At 42.9% G+C, this 21276-nt stretch overlaps 1 protein-coding gene across 2 annotated transcripts in view; it reads right to left on the bottom strand.

Annotated features, from left to right (window-relative positions):
- Positions 1 to 354: 354 nt before the first annotated feature.
- Positions 355 to 21276, bottom strand: part of LOC138971711 (A disintegrin and metalloproteinase with thrombospondin motifs 10-like) — a 45946-nt gene continuing 25024 nt past the window's right edge. The window contains exons 5-18 of one of the 2 annotated variants that reach the window (XM_070344491.1): positions 18653 to 18746; positions 18095 to 18172; positions 15459 to 15610; positions 14722 to 14771; positions 12540 to 12651; positions 11585 to 11755; positions 11030 to 11168; positions 9632 to 9751; positions 7931 to 7982; positions 7487 to 7636; positions 5005 to 5238; positions 4045 to 4224; positions 1668 to 1811; positions 355 to 1118 (exon numbers count right to left, since the gene is read on the bottom strand). In XM_070344491.1, coding sequence (XP_070200592.1) covers positions 910 to 1118; positions 1668 to 1811; positions 4045 to 4224; positions 5005 to 5238; positions 7487 to 7636; positions 7931 to 7982; positions 9632 to 9751; positions 11030 to 11168; positions 11585 to 11755; positions 12540 to 12651; positions 14722 to 14771; positions 15459 to 15610; positions 18095 to 18172; positions 18653 to 18746 — 1885 coding nt within the window. In that variant the 3' untranslated portion in view covers positions 355 to 909. The remainder of the gene's footprint in view (positions 1119 to 1667; positions 1812 to 4044; positions 4225 to 5004; positions 5239 to 7486; positions 7637 to 7930; positions 7983 to 9631; positions 9752 to 11029; positions 11169 to 11584; positions 11756 to 12539; positions 12652 to 14721; positions 14772 to 15458; positions 15611 to 18094; positions 18173 to 18652; positions 18747 to 21276) is intronic. The other variant, XM_070344492.1, reaches the window with a different exon arrangement.

Here is a 21276-nt window from a genome sequence, read left to right as displayed (position 1 = left end):
ATTGTCTACTAAGGTAAATTACCACTTAGCAATGCACATTCATTATAATAAGCATTCATACGTGGGTACAGTTCTAGGCGCTCTGCAGTGATGCCGTGTGAGATGAAATTTTATACGGCCAGTATCAACAGTATTTGTATCTCTGTTATTAGCTACATACTTTCCTGACTAATGCAAATGTTCTCCCTCCCTTGTACAACAGCCTGCATTGCACACACGCACACACACACTCACACACACAGACACACACACACACACACACACACATACACACACACACACACACACACAATCACACACACACACACACAATCACACACACACACACACACACACACACAATCACACACACACACACACACATAATTACACACACACACTCACACACACACACACACACACACACACACACACACACTCACACGCATGCATACTCTCTCTCTTCTCTCTCTCTCTCTCTCTCTTGCTTTGTGTCTCCCTGTCTTTCTATCTCTCTATCTCTCGCTGTCTCTTTCTCTCGCTCTCCCTATCTTTTTTTGTCCTCATTAATATAAATCTCAGCAATGTACATCTCATATCGCGGATGAAAGAAACGTACTTATTATGAAATATATACACCACTGTTATATTGTACCCTGTGATTGGAGAATGTCAAGGAACAGAAGGAAATAAAAAAGTGAACAATTAAATGAAAAATAATTGTTCCAAAAGCTCAGACAAATATCTCTTCCATATTACATCTTCCACTTCATCACACTTCACCTGGTATCAAAGGTAATCTCAACCATAAAAACAAAATAAAAATAAAATCAAAACTATTTGTTTAAAGTGCACAGGCGCAAATCAGTGACACATACTATTTCCAATGAACGCAGGCGCACATCTTTTCAAATTAAAATAAACTTTTCATCAAACTACACCTTGCGTCAAAAGCAACGCCACACCGAGGAAAAAGATGAGAACACTGGTGGTGATGCTGGTACTTGCAGCCTGTCCTCCTGTAGGAGACTGGTATCCGGCACAGCTCTTGCAGCAGACGGGTTGCAGCGTGCTGCATGCGTCACGCTCAAAGCTAACGATACCACACTCAGAGGGCCGACGGTCACCAAATTCACAACCTGTAAAAGTTTGAGAAACAAACCCATGAATAATCATTGTTCTAATATAAATTGATAGCATTTTTCTGGGAAGAATGACACTTTGATAGTAAAATAGATATATTTGTTTGTAATCTTGTTTTTCGTACGAATTATAAGAAAGGGATATAACTCTCTCCTTTTTGATCTTTTAACTTAATTTGGAGACGCTGTTCGTTCATTTTTTTAATGAGAACCATGGTGAAAATTGGAACTTATTATTCTGAAGATGTTTAAGATTATTATTGTTTTAACATTGTTCTATTCTATGGTATTTCAAAGACAAATCAATACAGCAATCAAACTGAACAAAATCATGGCAACGCTAATTCACTCAGTAAAACAATCAAAGATACTAAGTTAGCATCGTCCAATATAGGAGAGTAACTAATGATCTTTTACTTAATCGCAGGCCTCTACATGTATCAGGAAAATGAGCTTGTGTGCTCAATATAAAAAAAAAATCAAAATTATAAATGTTAAATACACAATCCCAAAAGATCGCACATTCTTCAGATAAGTGAAACTGACCTTTGATTCCTGTAACCACTTGGCGGCACGATTCGCAGCAAAGGCTGATAACTCTGGAGTCGTAGCAGAAGTTGGGGCTGGATGTGGCCAATGTCCTGCAATCCATCTGGTTGATTGTGATAGTTGCGTTGTCAAAACAAGTACCTGGCAATAGAAAAACAACAAGAAATTAACACATGGAATGTCTTTAAACAAACAATAAAACCTCACAAGCCTTCGATGCTGACGTTATTTTCTTTCTGTCGCATTTCTTTCTTCCTGGACTCTGGCCATATGGATATTGAGAATCCGCCTTACTGAGCTAAGTTCTTGTTGTTTCGAATGACTCAATTCTGTTGGTATGCCAGTCCACTCAAATGACTATTCTGTCGGCGTCTTTATGAATGTTTCGTTTTTATCTACATTTACACGTTTGATACAGAAGTTAAACCTCTCTTTTTTTTTAATCATGACAATCATGTTTCGGTTTTCTGAGGTGTGAAAATGTATTATATTTTGAATTCGACGGGGAAAGTTCATTGAGGGGAACTTGGGAAACTTCAAGAACAGTGTCCCACATTAACTATCTCTGTCAACAGTCTGCCGTGTATTTATGTCCCTTGAACATGAAAATCAGGTTTACTGAAATAACTGCATTTCAAAAGTCAATTTGTGCGCTTTTTATCACGATTTTTGTAAACACACTGTCACGGTTATCTCTTCATATAAAGTGTTGTGCCTTGCAACACATTCTTTGAGTTTGGGACACTGTTTTTGAATTTTACCAAAACTAGGCGTCTAAGAATTCAATCGTGGATGCACTTCTTGTTCAATTTCGAAACTCGCGGGCAAAACAAAAACATCTGGTGAATCACAACAGATCTGCCGAGGCTTTTGCATAGAATAAGATCATCCCTCCGCTTGACTACACACGACAGATCTACATTCTGACTGCTACATCTGCAGAGTGGGATTTTGTTTTCTTCAGTATCGGTGTAAAGTTGATTTCAAGGCTTCTGCAGAGCTCAGACATGAGATGTTTACGTACATTTACTATTTTGTTGTACATTTCAAAGCCCAAACTGAAGGTTTGCCGTGTTTTTCTTCGTCTAAATCCGCACTAACAGGTAGGTATAAGCCACAGGATTGCTGACTATAAATTGTTTCAGTCAAGATGGAGATTTCCAGTCAATGTTTGCCAAGGGTTATGTGATATGATATGGTGTATGAAAGTACAAAAGATATTGTCAAATATAATAAGCTATAAGAGATGACGTGATGAGATAGGATAGGATACAAAGAATGGAAAGGATAGGATATGATAGATATGAACGGAGGGCAGGGCAGGGCAGGGCAAGGCAGGGCAGGGCTTTCACATATGAAGTAACAGTCCTAGATGTGTGCACGACAGACAACACAAATCATGCCAATGGATGAAAAGACGATGATGTAGTCATCAGAACTTGTTAGTTTGTTTGTTTGTTTGCTTATTTGTTTGTTTATTTGTGTGTTTGTTTAATTGTTGTTGTTGTTGTTGTTGTTGTTGTTGATGACGATGCTGATGATGAGGATAATGATGGTTGTTGTTGTTGTTGTTGTTGTTGATGACGATGCTGATGATGAGGATGATAATGATGGTTCTTGTTGTTGTTGTTGTTGTTGTTGTTGATATTGTAGTTCTTGTTATTCTGATTCTCTGGGAGTTGTGTCAATTCTGCATGTTCCCAGAAAACATGACAGATTGTGATTTATCCTACATACGTGAGAGAGACACCCGTGAGATAATAATCGTTCAAATCACACGTGTGTATATCATGTAAATGAGGTCATGTCAAGCAAGTCTGGCAGGGACCTGTTTTTCCACTGCTTATGATGCCAAAGTCACCGAGACAAACGTCATTATAGAAACACAAATTGCGCTCGCTAATTACCCTCGATGAATCTTTAGAACTAACACGTCACGCCACACTTTCAGAGTGACGTTTCTTTGCTTTGACGTAATAGATTGCACGAGGCTTTAGAAGAGATCGAGGTTCTAAAACAATCGTCTTTAATTTAGCTGCCTCGAATGCAGGACATTTTCAGTAAAATACACGTAAGTACAGTATGTAGGATAAACAGAATACTACATGGCTTGCTGTTCCGTACCAGATTTACACTCGTTGCTTTTTCAAATAGTGAACAGCTCGCTTTCGCTCGCAGTTCAATATTTAAAAAAACAACTCGTGTAAATCTGGTACGACACAGCAAGCCATGTAGTATTCTCTATTTACCAGCGCAGTCTAAACGATGACCGAGTTTAAGGATTCGAATAACTGTTCCTTTCAAACAAAAGTACGGAGAATCCACTCTTAGTCAACCACAGTCGATCTGACTGGTGTGCGACACTTAAACTCACCGACAGGCGGAGTCGTGGGAGCAGAAGTGGTCGCAGGGACGGTGATGAAGATGTCAGCAGTAGTGGCAGGTGCAGTGCGTGCGGTAGTACTACTTGTGGCTACAGAAGGGGTAGCAGTGTTGACTGTAGTTGATGTAGCAGTAGCCGTGGTAGTAGTGGAGGCTGTGGTACTACCAACGCCTGCAGTGACGACATGCGATTTAGTGGCAGTGACTACAGGCGGTCTAGCAGAACTGATAGCAGCAGCAGAACTACTTGAAAGACTATCAGTAGAAACAGTGGAACTTTGCAAATGACTGACAGAAGAAGCAGTGGAAGTACTGAATCGACTAGCGGTAGAAGCAGTAGAATTACTGAGTGGAGTAACGGTAGAAGCATTAGAACTACTGACAGGTCTAGTCGTAGAAGCAGAAGAAGTGCTGGAACGCATAGCGGTTGTGGTTGTTATATGTGTTAGCGCCGGTGCGTAGGTGGTGGTGGTGATGGTGGGTTTGCTGATGGTGGGGGTGGTGATGGAAGAGGAAGGGGTGCGAGTGGAAGTGGTGGAAGGGTTAGTTGGATTAGCTGTTGTTGGAAGAGTGGTGTTAGTAGTAGTGGTGGTGGTGGTGGTTGGAACAATGGTAGGAGTGGTAGAAAGAGCAGTGGGGGTGAGAGAGGTGGAAACAGTGGTAGTCGTGGTAGAAAGAGCAGTGGGGGTGAGAGAGGTGGAAACAGTGGTAGTCGTGGTAGAAAGAGCAGTGGGGGTGAGAGAGGTGGAAACAGTGGTAGTCGTGGTAGAAAGAGCAGTGGGGGTGAGAGAGGTGGAAACAGTGGTAGTCGTGGTAGCAGGGACGACAGTGGTGGTAGTTGGAATGATGATGGTAGTGGTGGTGGTGGGGGCAATGGTAGTGCTGGTGATAATGGGGGTGATAGTGGTAGTACCCATGCTAGAAGGGGGATCAGTGAAAGTATTAGTGGTACCTGGAGCCGATGTGACGGGGCCAGAAGTGCCCCGCATGGTGGTGGTGGGTTTCATAGTAGTGACGACAGCAGGAGCACGCGTGGTGGTTGTTCTGGTGCTTGTGGTGGTGGTGGCGGTGGTGGTGAGGGGAGTGCCGTAGTTACAGGTGCCGCAGCAGCTCTGGAGGTACTCGGTTTCCGCAGACGGACAGATCCCGGTATTGCAGCCCGTTGCTTTGTCTCCGTATTCACAGTCTGCAAACACCGATTATTATAAAGGTTAAAAGGTATTTATCTGGATAAGATTTAGAATATTAGATTCATGGAAAAAATATGGAATATTTTTCATGGAAACATTAAAGAATATATTTCATGGAAATGGTTAAAGAATATTTTCCATTGATAAGTTAAAGAATGTGTTTCATGGAAAGGTTAAAGAATATGTTTCATGGAAAGGTTAAAGATCTTTCATAGACAAGTTAAAGAATGTGTTTCATGAAAAGGTTAAAGAATGTAATTCATGGTAAGATGAAGAATAACTTTTATTGAAAGGTTAAAGAATATCTTTCACAGATGGTTAAAGAATGTATTTCATGGTAAGGATGAAGAATATGTATTGTAGAATACAATAAAGGATATATTTCATGGAAATTATATAGAATATATTTCATGGAAAGGACAAAGAATATCTTTCATAGAAAGGTTACAAAGTATCATCAGTGACTGGGTGGCCGAGTGGTAACGCACTTGCGCTCGGAAGCGAGAGGTTGCGAGTTCGACCCTGGGTCAGGGAGTTAGCAATTTTCTCCCCCCTTTCCTAACCTAGGTGGTGGGTTCAAGTGCTAGTCTTTCGGATGAGACGAAAAACCGAGGTCCCTTCGTGTACACTACATTGGGGTGTGCACGTTAAAGATACCACGATTGACAAAAGGGTCTTTCCTGGCAAAATTGTATAGGCATAGATAAAAATGTCCACCAAAATACCCGTGTGACTTGGAATAATATGCCGTGAAAAGTAGGATATGCGCCGAAATGGCTGCGATCTACTGGCCGATGTGAATGCGTGATGTATTGTGTAAAACAAATTCCATCTCACACGGCATAAATAAATCCCTGCGCCTCGAATATGTGCGCGATATAAATTGCAACAACAAAAATAAAAAATAAAAAAATAAATCCCTGCGCTTAGAACTGTACCCACGGAATACGCGCAATATAAGCCTCATATTGATTGAAAGAATAGATTTTTTGGGCAGGATAAACAATATCATTCAGATAGAAAAGATAAAGAATGCATTTCATAGAAAGTGAAGAGAGAAAAAAAACCTGCTGTTAAGGATATAGACTGTATATCATTGACATGGAAAAGAGAATATTCTAAGGCAAGAAAAGAGAATTGTTTTCATGGAAATGGTGAGAAAAAGTAGTTAATGAAAAGCATAAATAAGATATTTAACGAACAGAATTAAAAATACATTTCATGGAGAGTACAAAGGATACATATCGTCGAAAGGGTACAGAACATATTTCATAACTAGAATTACCTCCATGGGAAAGATAAACAATACAATTAGGCCAAACAAAAATATATGTTGGTTTAGGGTAACCCGACCGACCCTATTTTTTTCCCGCCCACCCTAAACCTGTTTTTTCATTTCTCAAAAAATATCCCCAAAAAAACAACCTCTGGCACGTTTTGCGAAACATACCGAGACTAAAAAGAAAATGAAAAAAAAAACCGACCTACCGACCCTATTTTTGGGAGGTCATGTTACCCTAAACCAACATATACTTTTGTTTGGCCTTTGTAGAAAGAATACAACATTCATTTCATAAAAAAAGGATCACGCATTTCTATAAGAGCGTCGATCTTTCCTACTATCTAACCACACATTTCATCGTCATGTTAAAGTGACAGACACAGCCGTTAAAGGCTATACATGTTTGTGGACACAATAAAATCTGCATTATCACCAACACTTGTCACGTGAACACAGTATTACTTTGTAGACAACATTCCCGTAATCCAATGAAACCCTGGACGTGTATGTATGCTTTAAAGAAATTTGTTAAACAAGGCAACACAGCATTTTGTTCAAACGAAGCACCTCACTGAAATGAGAATTTTATTATTATTGTGAAAGCACCTTTCGACGCGTCCACCTGTTTCCTGGAAAAAAGAAAAATGCACAGAGGTATGACTTTAAGGAGAAAAACTACAACACCAAACTTTTTTTTTGGAAAGGCACGATTTTTGAACGGGCAGAGTCTTTCTAAAGTGTGAGGATACATTGGTAATACTGTCGTGTTTGACGCTCGGAGGGAACAACACACACACACACACACTTACACACAACTACATCCCCCCCTCCTACACACACACACGCAAACGGTCTCTCCCCCCCTCCCCCATCCATCATTCCCCTCAACCTCAACGCAAAATCCCATCCCATACTCTCCCACCCAAACCCTCCACTCGTCTCAAACAACGAATCACACTCACTCTGCAGCAGGAGATGGTGTTTGGCGCAGGACGAACAGCACCTGACTCTCACCACGTCCTGGTAACAGTAGCCAGGGAAGTTGGCCACAAACGTCTCACAGTCGGTGTTGTCAAACGCTATGCCTGGCTGGTCCCCAAACACACAGCTCTCTGAAAAAAACATGAAAAAAGACTTCGTCAAATGGAGTTTTCCAATACCGTTGAAAGAATATGGAATAAGAAAATACATACCAACAAAAAGTCGTATGTGAGTTGTTTTTAAGAAACAAAAAAATAATTAAAAAAATAAACACACACACACACACACACACACACACACACACACGCACACACACACACACACACACACACACACACACACACACACACACACACACACACACACACACACACACACACACATACACACACACACACACGCAACACGCAGACTAACAAACTCACCGTCGACTGCCGGAGCTGCATTGTTGGAGAGGCACTGTCCGCTCTCACACCACTGCAAACACACCAAAAGCACTAAGTGTCAGCAGCGTCATCATCACATACAACCAACAGACTCCTAACTGTGTATGCCATTGCCAGACCCACTCAAACCCCGGTGTAACACGAGAAAATTACTCCCACGAGATTTTTACTCCGGAGTAAACATTTCGTACGAAAATTTTACTCCCTTTACGAAAAAAGCACTCCCCCATTACACGAGAAAATTACTCCCCACGACAGGTGAGTTCCGAGTTAACATTTCGTGCACAAATGTTACTCCCCTGACGAATAAAAAAACGAATAAATTACTTCACCCTAACACGAGCAATTTAACTTCCCATGCCAGGTGTACGAAATTTTGACTCCCTTGTCCCCTGTTAGTCTTGGTGGTGGAATGAGTGGAGGGAGGCTAGCGCGACATTCGTTTGCGCGAGATCACATATTGGCCTTATCCCTTCGCCCGCATCCCATTTTCGCGTACGAGATTTTTACTGGAAGTGAAAAAAATGGGGAGTAAAAATTTCGTGGAGGGAGTAATTTGTTCGTGCCTTGGGGAGTTCTTTTCTCGTACGAAATGTGTACTCGGAGTAAGAATTTCGTACGAAATTTTTACTCCGGAGTACATTTTTCGTGGAGTAAAAATGTCGTGTTACACCGGTGTTAGGTGCAAAGCTTGCCATTCTCACAGCGTGTGGAGGAGTTTTACATTCTGTGACAGTCTAATCACCAACGGTGACGTCCTCATTCGCCCCGGCCTAACTCGCCGCTTCCGAACTCGCCGCTTCCCATCTCGCCGCCAATTATCTTGAGTTTTGCGAGAGAGGCGATTCGCCCCCTTCCATCTCGCCGCCAACACACACACACACACCCACACACACACATACACACATACACATACACACGCACACACACACACACACACACACACACACACACACACACACACACACACACACACACACACAAATGCGTTGCAGTTGGTGGGCGGGGGCGAGTCGGTACCTCACCAACCTGCCCTCGCGACCGCCTCGTGGTGACGACCACTGTTCCATTACGTCCGACGCAAAGGATCACAGACAAGAGTTTTTTCTTCTTTATAATTCCCCTCTCAAAAGCGACCACATGTCCGTGACGACCACATCGAGTGGACGTTATAGACAGGTTCGACTGTACCTTCGTTTCCGAGTAAACCATTCTGCAAAACACATGAGCTTGAGAACAGCATCAAATAAAGGGCCGGGTAATGAAACCTATGTCGACATTTTTTTCAACGAGCTGCATATGCCCCTGTTCTTGCCAAAAAGCACTTTACCAACGGGTAATAAAACCGGTACTGATCTTTCTGTTCCCACACGTTGTGTCCCTGTTCTTGAGAAAAGACACAAGTTGAAACAAAAAATTATAAAAAGCGTAATAAAACCGGTACTGATCTTTTTATTCGCACAAGTTGTGCCCCATTCCTTGACAAAAGCCCTCTAAAAAGCGTATAAAAACCGGTGCAGACCTTTTTTTGTTCTCCACAAATTGTGCCCCTGCTCTTGAAATAAAACACACAACTAAACCAAACGTAATAAAACCGGTGCTGAACTTTTTGTTCCCACACGTTCTGCCCCTGTTCTTGACAAAACCCCTTTAAAAAGGCGTAATAAAACCGGTACTGACCTTTTTGTTCCCACACGTTGTGCCCCTGGCGGCCACCAGCTGGTAACACGTGGCGGATGTGGTGGGGTCGTAACAAAACATGTCTGTGCACACGTCCTCCGCCTTGCCGAACTCAGGACCCTGCACGCGAAGAGAAACTGCTGTTACTACGACATTTGTACAGGTGAAATGCGTCCCACCTTTCTGTTTCAAGACTAAATTTACCACCAAACGTTAATACCATCATGCGACTTAACCTTTGGTACATTGAGCGGTGTCCTGGCAGTGAGCGACAGAGTGATGCAACAATAGATGTAATGCTTTTATATGGAGTACACATTTCCTTCATGAGCGTAGTCCACAAGCCAAACGGACACAAAGACGAGACGTTACATAATTATACAGGACGAAAGCACAAATCAAGTTAAGGGTAGAAGACGAGAGGAGATAGACAGGCATACAGGCGTAAAAACAGGACCAGACGAGGACAGACCAGGCCAGACCGGACCAAAAGAAACAACAAGATACAAGTAGATCAGACAATACAAGACAAGACAAGACATGACCAGATAAGCCAAGAAAAGTCAAGACAAGACGAGACGAGCGAAGATCAGACCAGACAAGACAACCCAACCTGAAAACCCTAGACTTAGTGGCCAATTGTGTCATATAGTAGTCCTTCTACTAATGGCATCAAATTCGGCACACTGGGTCATACCAAGCAAGACAAGACAAGACACGACGATACGAGACAAGACCGAAACAGACAAGACCATATCAAAGCAGACCAGACAAGACGCGACAGAACACAAGGCCAGGCAACACATAACAAGACATCAAAAGGACGTGAGACGAAGAAAAACGATAAAGACAAGACAAGACAAGACAAGACAAGACTGGGTGGCCGAGTGGTAACGCACTTGCGCTCGGAATCGAGAGGTTGCGTGTTCGACCCTGGGTCAGGCCGCTATTTTCTCCCCCCTTTCCTAACCTAGGTGGTGGGTTCAAGTGCTAGTCTTTCGGATGAGACGAAAAACCGAGGTCCCTTCGTGTACACTACATTGGGGTGTGCACGTTAAAGATCCCACGATTGACAAAAGGGTCTTTCCTGGCAAAATTGTATAGGCGTAGATAAAAATGTCCACCAAAATACCCGTGTGACCTGGAATAAATAGGCCGTGAAAGGTGGATGCAGCGCCTAAAGGCAGTCGATCTACTGGCCGATGTGAATGCGTGATATATTGTGTAAAAAATTCCATCTCACACGGCATTAATAGGTAACATGCGCCTTGAGTCGCCTTGTGTGGTGAGATACGTGCGCGATATAAATCCTCGTAAATAAAATAAATAAATAAATAAATAAAATAAATAAGACAAGACAAGTCAAGACAAGACAAGACAAGAAGGGACACCACCTACCCTGCACAGCCGGGACTCCGGTCCGTACACCTGACGACACTGCTCATCCGGGTCGTACAGTTGTCCTTCCACCAGTGACGTCACGTTCGGCACGCTGCTGCTGGCTCCAAGACTGTTGTATATGCACTGCTGTCCTCGTCTATAAGAATTAAATCAAGATAATAAATTGATAAATGATCGACAAAAATGAACAACTAAACACACACAAGAATATATTATCAAGTAATGCAGAACTCAAAGACTTTCCATTCACATGAAGCACAAAATGTCTGTCGAATAGATCCTCAAAAATGATGCTGGACAAATGTCACATAAACATTACTTTCAGTACAAAAGGGTCTCTTAGTACTGATAAGCATCTCATTCATAGCAATGTTTAGTTAGTAGCCTCCTGCAGTTTTTGTCTTATTTTCTCTTCCTTTTCTTTTTCAATTGATTTTCTGGGTCGCTCATTGTCTCGATTCAACACACACTTCACAAAACCAAATATGACATTTCTAGCCATTTTGAGTTTTTCTTACTGTGAGTTGACACTGACAATTAACTAATACTTACGCGAATCTCAGCTCATTCTTGAAGAAACTGTTGAAGTAACTGACGCTGCATGAGGAAAACCTCCACGGGTTGAGTTTGTTGGTTGTAGTGACGTCATAAGTTCCAGCCGCCATGACGTAACGATCCTCAGAGCGACACACATTCTCCGTCCCGTCATGCTCTGCTGACAATCTGCAAACCACGGAGGTTATACATACCAATGCATTCTGCTGACAATATGCAAATCACGGAGGTTATACATTCAATGCATTCTGCTGACAATCTGCAAATCACGGAGGTTATTCAATGCATTCTGCTGACAATCTATGAAATACCAATTTTACAGGCGCAGTTTTCCCTAAAGTGTTTTGAATGTGAGCCATAAGGGCTTTGCAGTTCTAATTTGCTCTACTCTTTTTCTACATTCTAAAGGCGCAGTCCTTTTCGTGATCTCAGATCAGCTCAGGTATTTACATGGGATAAGTCCACCCCTCAAAGTGGACACAAACATCAACAAAGTAGCAGCTTCCGGTGCAAAGTCGGATGTTGAACGAATTAGTTTTGCAGATTAGTATAAGTGGTTTATAAATTATCGGATCCTCAAATTGGTCCAAAAGGTATGTAGACTGCGTGGTATCTGTAACAATCGGTGCCTCAGACAGAGAGCACACTACGTTTTCCTCCATGTAAAGAGGCATGCTAAGCTTTTTCTGACAAAATAGTCACATACGATCACACACGCACACACACACACACACACACACACACACACACACACACACACACACACACACACACACACACACACACACACACACACGCACACACATAGATACACACACACACACACGCACACACACATACACAAACAAACACACACACACACACACACACACACACGTCACACACACACACACACGCAACCCCCTTCCTACACACACACACACACACACACTTAAAAGACTACGACACTTACCCGTGTCCCAGTTCATGAGCAGCAGTGCCGATACACTGGAAGCCTCCCAGGTCCTCCACAATGGACGTGGCCTTGCCGTTCGTGTCGCACACTGTCCCCGTGTAGGCCAGGCCTGAAACAACACACAATCCCCATATTCAACATCAGAAACAAATAAAACAAGAAATTCCTCCGAGGTAGGAAAAACACCCCCGTCCTTACCATTCTCACTGCCACCAACTGAGAAGGTTATTTCCCTTTGACCATTAATATGTCCCTCTATAAGTCCTTGTAGAATCTTAATCCACCAATAACTCCCTAACCGTGTGTTTGACTGGTCCCAATTTTTGTAAGGACCGTCTCAGGAATGTATAGAACCTGTTCACCAAGTTTGGTGACGATCGGTCCGTTCATTCTTGAGATCTATATGCGAACACAAACACACAAACAAACAAACAAACACATCGACCGAATCCTATACACACCCCTATACCGGGGGTGTAACAAGTGCTGACCGTGAGGGGGACACCCCCGTCCCTAGGGAGAAAGGATAAGGACAACGATAAGGATAATGTTGTATATAGTCCTGTGAGGTTACACTCATGGAAATGCGGGCTGCTTTCTCACGAGGGAAAGCGAGCTGCCGTACATTATACGGCGCTACCCATTTTTTTGATTTTTCCTGCATGCGTGTGTTCATGTTTCCAAGCCCTGAGACTTTCGCTGTGAATTTGGGTTCTTTATCGTGCTCATGCGTGCACACGGGGATGTTCGGACACCGAGAAGAGTCTGCACAAAGTTGACTTTGGGAAATAAATCCCTCGCAGAACATGATGATCGAACCCACGCCGATAGCGACAGCTGGTTTTGAAGCCAGCGCCGCTACCGACTGAGCTATCTCCCCGCCCAAGAACGCTGTGAAAAGATCAGAACTGGGGCAAGGGACTGAATGTGAGAGGACCTAGAACAAAATAATAACAATGAGGGCCCCAAAGGGGGGGTATCATCACGATCACGGGAAGGGAAATTTTAGCTTTCACGATCACAGTTACCTTGATTTTTGTTTTCACGATCACAAACACCTTGACGAATAGAGGATCATAGAGTGATACAGCTGTGAAAAATGTACGTTGAAAATAACATGCTTTGCAATAATGCCCATCACGATCACGAAAACAAATGACGATCACGATCACGAGACTTGATTTTTTTTGGTCATCACGGATCACGGGCAAAGTCCCATCACGATCACAGAAATGGAAATTTCGGCAATCACGGTCACAGAAAGGTCAAAAAACGCCAATCACGATCACGATTTTAAACCCTTTGGGGCCCTCAACAATCAAAATGTACTCACAAGAAAACAGCAACATGAATAAATAAACACGATTTTCATATTGCTGTTTTCTGGTGGAGTTTGTCTGGCGGTCGCAATGGCCTAGTGGATAAAAGGCCGGCCTGCCAGGCGGAAGGTCGTGGGTTTAAATCCCGACCGCGTCTGCTGGGTTAAGGGTGAAGATGTGTCCGATCTCCCAGGTCAACTTATGTGCTAACATGCTAGTGCCTTGTCCCCATTCGTGTGAACTCTCAAGCACAATACCACGTACGCACGAAAACGATCCTGTGAGTCATGTCAGAGTTTGGTTGGTTATAGAAACACAAACATACCAAGCATGCATCTCCGAAAGCGGCGTATGGCTGCCTACATGGCGGGGTAAGGGGTAAAAATGATCATACACGTATAACCCCACTCGTTCGTGCAAAAGTACTATTACACGTTGGAGTTTCAGCCCATGAAAGAACTGACTGACTAATATTGGGTTTAACGTCCTCTTAGACCAGCTGGCCTATATTGGGACAGGTATTGGTAATACGCTGAAGATATGGTGTGATACTTTGACTCGAACAAGCCCGCTGTGGGTTTGTCTCGTCAAAGTATCGAAATACGATCATGATAATCCGAGACGAGAGATGATGTATGCGTGTCTTCGTGTTTTCCAAGCCCTGAGACTTTCGCTGTGAACTTGTGCATGTGTGCACACGAGGGTGTTCAGACACCGAAGAGAGTCTGCACAAAATTGACTCCGAGAATAAAATCTCTCGGACCCACGCTGACAGCGACCAACTGGCTACAAAGCCAGCGCGCTAGCAACTGAGCCACGTCCCCGCCCCTCGTGAAAGAAGAAGAAGAACGCGTCCTTACCTGTTATTTTATCAGACGTCACCTCATCCACCGTCTTGGAGAGATCATATCTGCAACAAAGGTGCACAAACATTATTATCTTTTCAATTGTGCAAGTGATTTTCGTTTTGAAGTTGTGTACATGCACTTGTAGTTTTCCTGGAGCAAGATGCGTTCCTCTGTATCGCATGCAACGAGTGTTGGTTTGTTTTGTGTTCCATGCACCCAACACACAGACGCCCATTTCAATTCGCTCAGTAATCTCTTTGTCTCTCTCTCCGCCTTTTCTCTGTGTCTGTGTCTGTGTCTGTCTGTCTGTCTGTCTGTCTGTCTGTGTGTGTCTCTCTCTCTCTCTCTCTTTCTCTCTCTCTCTCTCTCTCTCTCTTTACTTCTCTGTCTGCTTATATGTCTGAATCTCTCTCTCTCTCTCTCTTTCTCTCTCTCTCTCTCTCCATCTCTCTCTGTCTCTGTCTCTCTCTCTTTGTCTCTCTCTATCTCTGTGTGTCTCTGTGTGTGTGTGTCTCTCTCTCTCTCTCTCTCTCTCTCTCTCTCTCTCTCTCTCTCTGTAACCATACATATAACAAGTCTATGTTTATTCTTTAGCCATGGCAGCTGAGTCAGAGATGTACAAAGCGGAAACCAGTTCATTCTGCTATCCTCTGTTATAAATAATTGTGAAACATAGGCCTGAAAACAGCAAACAGTCTCAGCAGATTCAAAATCAGAATCAAAGGAAATAATTGTCTCAAAACACTCACCCAGAGAACACCATTAGATGATCGTACGCGGGCAACATGTCCGTGGTGGCCGCCCAGTTTGACACGGCTTTTAGCGCAAGGTTGGCGTCCACCTCGTCCCACTGCGAGGCTTTCACGCGGTACTGCTCCGTCCAATCAGAGCTGCCCGGGACCTGTGACGTCAGAGAGTTATAATAATGTATGCGAGGTATGGAGCTGGGACTTCAACAATTGCAGCACGAATTAGTGAATTCACTTTTGGTGCAGCATCTTAGTTATGGTGACTTCATCAAAATGGACCGCAGAAATTTACGCCAGAAGTATATCGCATTAGAATAATTTATTCAAAATGGTAAGGGCAGCACAAATCGCACGTGTCGTTGCGTCTTATGATAATATATTTAAAACGGGAAGCAAGAATTCATTTAGGTGTCAACACAACACGGGTGGCGAGAGTGAATCCTAAGTGAGCGCATGTTCCGTGTAAAATTCTCTTAACACGCGTCTGCTCTTTGCGTCATTCACAAAATGAGACGCATATAACTCAAACGCCTAGCAGTACGCATGATCATTTGACCTATTAAACGTGCATCTCTTCCCGTGAAAACAGCTGTGCTCCCCGTGTTCGGTCTGACCAGGCTTTTACGTGAGATAAGACCATCATAGAGACCATAAGACCATCATGAAGACCATAAGACCATCATGAAAACCATAAGACCATCATGAAGACCATAAGACCATCATAAAGACCATAAGACCATCATGAAGACTATAAGACCATCATGAAGACCATAAGACCATCACGAAGACCATAAGACCATCATGAAGAACATAAGACCATCATGAAGACCATAATACCATCATGAAAACCATAAGACCAGCATGAAGACCATACGACCATCATGGAGACCATCACGAAGACCATAAGACCATCCTGAAAACCATAAGACCATCATGAAAACCATACGACCATCATGAAAACCATACGACCATCATGAAGACCATAAGACCATCCTGAAAACCATACGACCATCATGAAAATCATAAGACCATCATGAAAACCATAAGACCATCATGACAACCATAAGACCATCATGGAGACCATAAGACCATCCTGAAGACTATAAGACCATTCAGAAAGTTAACATCCTGACTGTTTCCTGTGCAGAGTTGGATGGTTTTTTTTTATAAGACCATCATGAAGATCATAAGACCATCATGAAAACCATAAGACCATCATGAAAACCATAAGACCATCATGAAGACCATAAGACCATCATGAAGACCATAAGACCACCATGAAGACCATAAGACCATCACGAAGACCATAAGACCATCATGAAGAACATAAGACCATCATGAAGACCATCATGAAAACCATAAGACCATCATGAAGACCATAAGACCATCATGAAAACCATAAGACCATCATGAAGACCATAAGACCATCATAAAGACCATAAGACCATCATGAAGACCATAAGACCATCATAAAGACCATAAGACCACCATGAAGACCATAAGACCATCATAGAGACCATAAGACCATCATGAAGACTATAAGACCATCATGAAGACCATAAGACCATCACGAAGACCATAAGACCATCATGAAGACCATAAGACCATCATGAAGACCATAAGACCATCATGAAGACCATAAGACCATCATGAAGACTATAAGACCATCATGAAGACCATAAGACCATCACGAAGACCATAAGACCATCATGCAGACCATAAGACCATCACGAAGACCATAAGACCATCCTGAAAACCATAAGACCATCATGAAAACCATACGACCATCATGAAGACCATAAGACCATCCTGAAAACCATAAGACCATCATGAAAACCATAAGACCATCATGAAGATCATAAGACCATCATGAAAACCATAAGACCATCATGAAAACCATAAGACCATCATGAAGACCATAAGACCATCATGAAGACCATAAGACCACCATGAAGACCATAAGACCGTACAGAAAATCAACATCCTGACTGTTTACTGTGCAGAGTTGGATATGTTTGATGAATTAGTAACGCAGATTGACACAACTGGCTTTTAAGAAATGTATTCGTAAAATCAATGCCCGCTTTGTACAGAGAGCATGGAGGCTGTTGATTTGTGATATGTGACAAAGTGTCGAATCTGATATTCATTGGGCTATACTTCACGAAGCGCGCTGCACCAAGCGTTGGCCCTGAATTGTCGGTAAAAGACTTAACGAAGTCTTAGCAAAGGCAGAATAAAAAAAACAATAAAGGTAACTTGTTGGAACGTTTACCTTTCTTGTTTTTTTTATTCTGAATTTTGGAACGCTGGCAGTCTCTTTGTTTTTGGATTTTGTCTTAGCAAAGTCAACTTTGGGGTCAATTAAGGCAGGCCTTTACAGTCTAGAGACATAGTGCTTACTGCCGCGCGAGCCGAGAAAATGTTCCCTCTGAGTCTTTATCTCTGCTGCACTGGGCGCAAAACCCCTCCGCGAGGAGGTGTTTTCAGACACATCGTAGGTAGGGTGTTTAGGATGTTCTTATTCCGCGTGAAAGCCAGGGCAGATCTGTGGGGGTGAATATTACTGTGTAGGCGGGAAAAACCACCTTTACATCTACAGTATAGATATTAAAAGCAAAAACGAAAATACATACAGCGGCAATGACGACACTCGACAGGCGCACGTGGATCTTGTAAGGCAGTGACGTGATTGTGCTGTACAGCATGTTCACCTGCAAAGACACACACACGTGTTATCAACCTCCCATTGTACTACTAGACAACCATTAGAATAACCTTAACTCTCGTTGTAGCACAACATCTGGCACATGCAAGTAGTGTTTCATCCATGCAGGAGTTTGATTAACAATTTTAAAAAAGATTGTAAAATAATAAACAAGACTAACGGAGTTGCAATACATCTGTACAGTAATACACAACTATCAACAACAAGAACAAGAACAACAAAAAACTACAACAACAACAACTAAAACAAAATTTAATGTGTGGGTGTTTTTTTGTTGTTGCTTTAAAAGTGAGTGTGTATGTGCGTGTGGGCTTGCGTGTATGCGTACGTGTGTGCGTGTATGCGTGCGTTTATACGTACGTGCGTACGCGCGCGCGTTTGTTTGCCTGTCTGCATGATTGTATGTCTCCTTGCTCTGTTTTAATGTCTATTTGACAATGACACAATAAATAACCTGTTGCCTTACCCCATTCATAACGAAGGCGTAGTAACGTCTGATTTTTTCCAGTGTGTCTTGTTGTTTTGCTGCCGTCGTGGTAGCGTTGCTCCGATCATACCATCTGAAACACACAAGACATGGTACGTTCAGTGAAACTTCTTCAGTACACTTGACATTCTATGAGCTCTTACTGTATCATTTTGTTTTGTCTTTTTGTGTGTTTTTTTTTAATTCTATTTGTTTTATTTTACTTTTGTCTAATTACACTTATTTTTGTTGCTGACTGTGGAAGTACGATGGTGCCTGAGATATCTCCATTGCAAGGGAGGTAATCTCAGAAGAGCAATCACAAGGTTTGCTTCAATGCGTAGGCAGCGGCTGCTTCCCTTTTACAGTATAGTCTCACACACACACATTCTCTCTCTCTCTCTCGCGCTCTCTCTCTCTCTCTCTCTCTCTCTCTCTCTCTCTCTCTCTCTCTCTCTCTCTCTCTCTCTCTCTCTCTCTCAAGCTCTCTCTCTCCAGGGGCGGATTAGGGGGGGGGGGGGAGGGTCTGTCAAAAAAAATTACAAAATTAATACTAACTTTAAAAGAAATAATGAGTGGCTGCTGACACCAGTTGATCATGTTTAAAATCATGGATAAGCCATAAATTGTTCATAAAATAGCTACAACCCTTCAGCTTGCGGGGGGGCAAAGCCCCCCAGACCCCCCAACAGGGCTTGCCCATGTACCCCACATGGGGTCTACCCCTGGACCCCAGGTTGTAACCCCCCCCCCCCCCCCCCTGGCTTAACTGCTCCGCCCCTGCTCTCTCTCTCTCTCTCTCTCTCTCTCTCTCTCTCTCTCTCTCTCTCTCTCTCCCTCCAGAAAAGACAGACGGTTGCTTTTAGCACGCCACGCATGCGATTCAAAGGATGCCCCTAGTAGCCCATGTAAAGCCTGAACGGTCTATGACTATATTCAGGAGATGGGCGCCGCCTTCATAAAGCTGGACCTAGAGAAGTTGAGATAGATTCTAGCATCTCGCTCCTCTTCGACCAAATATGGTTACGAGACTTCCTTTACCTTACATCGGATGGGAGGTATGGCTTCATACTGCGGCCATATAACCTGGGGAACGGAAACTAAACCGTCTTCAAAAGTAGTCGCAAAGGCTCCAGAATGTATTCCAGTCACGATTTGGAGTCATGGAGCCATGAGATTGACTGGAGGCTGACTTTTGAAGCTGCATTAATGCGGTTTAACTGGGGGCTACAGATGTAATTTGAGTCGATGGTTAATTAGTCTTCAACCCGGATGTTTAGGTATCTGGCTTGCTGTCTCAGCGGGTAAAGGCTGCTAGACTACAGCTGTGACAAATCCAAAAAACAACCTACCTTTCTTGTTTATTTTTAATTTTTACAGCTGTGACAAACAATATTTTAAACTTAAAGCATTAATCAACATTTACACTGATTAAATTTAAACATCCTGCTTTACAAGCAAAGTGATCAGTAGTATGTCAAATCGCAAAATGTTGTTCTTTCTATGGGGGTATGAGTACAAAAACTTGTGTTTGTGGTTGTGTTGTGTTGTGTTGTGTTGTGTTGTGTTGTGTTGTGTTGTGTTGTGTTGTGTTGTGTTGTGTTGTGTTGTGTTGTGTTGTGCTGTGCTGTGCTGTGTTGTGCTGTGTAGTGGTGTGCTGTGCTGTGCTGTGGTGTGCTGAGCTGTGCTATGTTGTGCTGTGTTGTGCTGCTTTGTAATATGTTTTGTTATGTTGTATTGTGTTGTGCTGTGCTGTGCTGTGCTGTGCTGTGCTGTGTTGTTTTGTAATATATTTTTTTGTTATGTTGTATTGTGTTGTATTGTGTTGTGTTGTGTTGTGCGTTGCTGTGCTGTGCTGTGCTGTGTTGTGTTGTGTTGTGTTGTGCTGTGTTGTGTTGTGTTGTGCTGTGCTGTGCTGCGCTGCGCTGCGCTGCGTTGCGTTGCGTTGCGTCGTTGCGTTGCGTTGCGTTGCGTTGCGTTGCGTTGTGTTGTGTTGTGTTGTGTTGTGTTGTGTTGTGCTGTGCTGTGCTGTGCTGTATCATATTGTGTTGTGTTGTAGTGTGTTGTGGTGTGTTATGATGTGGTGTAGTTTGATGTAGTGTGTGATTGATGTCCTGTGATGTTACGTTTCTCTGCTCTTCTCTGCTCAGTCTGATCTACTCAGCTCTACTATGCTATGCTATGCTATGCTATGTTATGCAATGCTAATGAATGGGAACGCACTGGCAACACCAGATAAACTTACTGTATGCCCTCAAATGATTGCTCTTGCTTTGGAAACCAAACACCGCGCAGCCAGAAACACGGACATGCATGTGCATGTCATTGAAATGCATATGTTGATTGACATTTAATGTCGCATCTGCCCCTTTCTAGTGTTTCTTTTTTTCATTTGTTTTTCTTTTCGAAAGCAAAGCAAAGATCGTTGGCATCTGACTATTATTTCCAAAAGCACAGCACAACCCGAACTGCTGCCAACGAATCGACCCGATCATGTTCGAAAATACCGGATAAACATTGTTGGAAAAACCCACGCACACAAAGCTTTCTGCGAAGCATTGACTGAATTGTTGATTATAATCTCTCAGGTTTCTAGGATGATAGTGTTTGCTATGGTATTCAGC

This window comes from Littorina saxatilis, linkage group LG7, assembly GCF_037325665.1.
Source record: "Littorina saxatilis isolate snail1 linkage group LG7, US_GU_Lsax_2.0, whole genome shotgun sequence".
In the NCBI taxonomy this organism is placed as follows: domain Eukaryota; kingdom Metazoa; phylum Mollusca; class Gastropoda; order Littorinimorpha; family Littorinidae; genus Littorina; species Littorina saxatilis.
The sequence above is the reverse complement of the archived record's forward strand: the minus strand, read 5'-3'. Positions and strand labels throughout refer to the sequence as shown.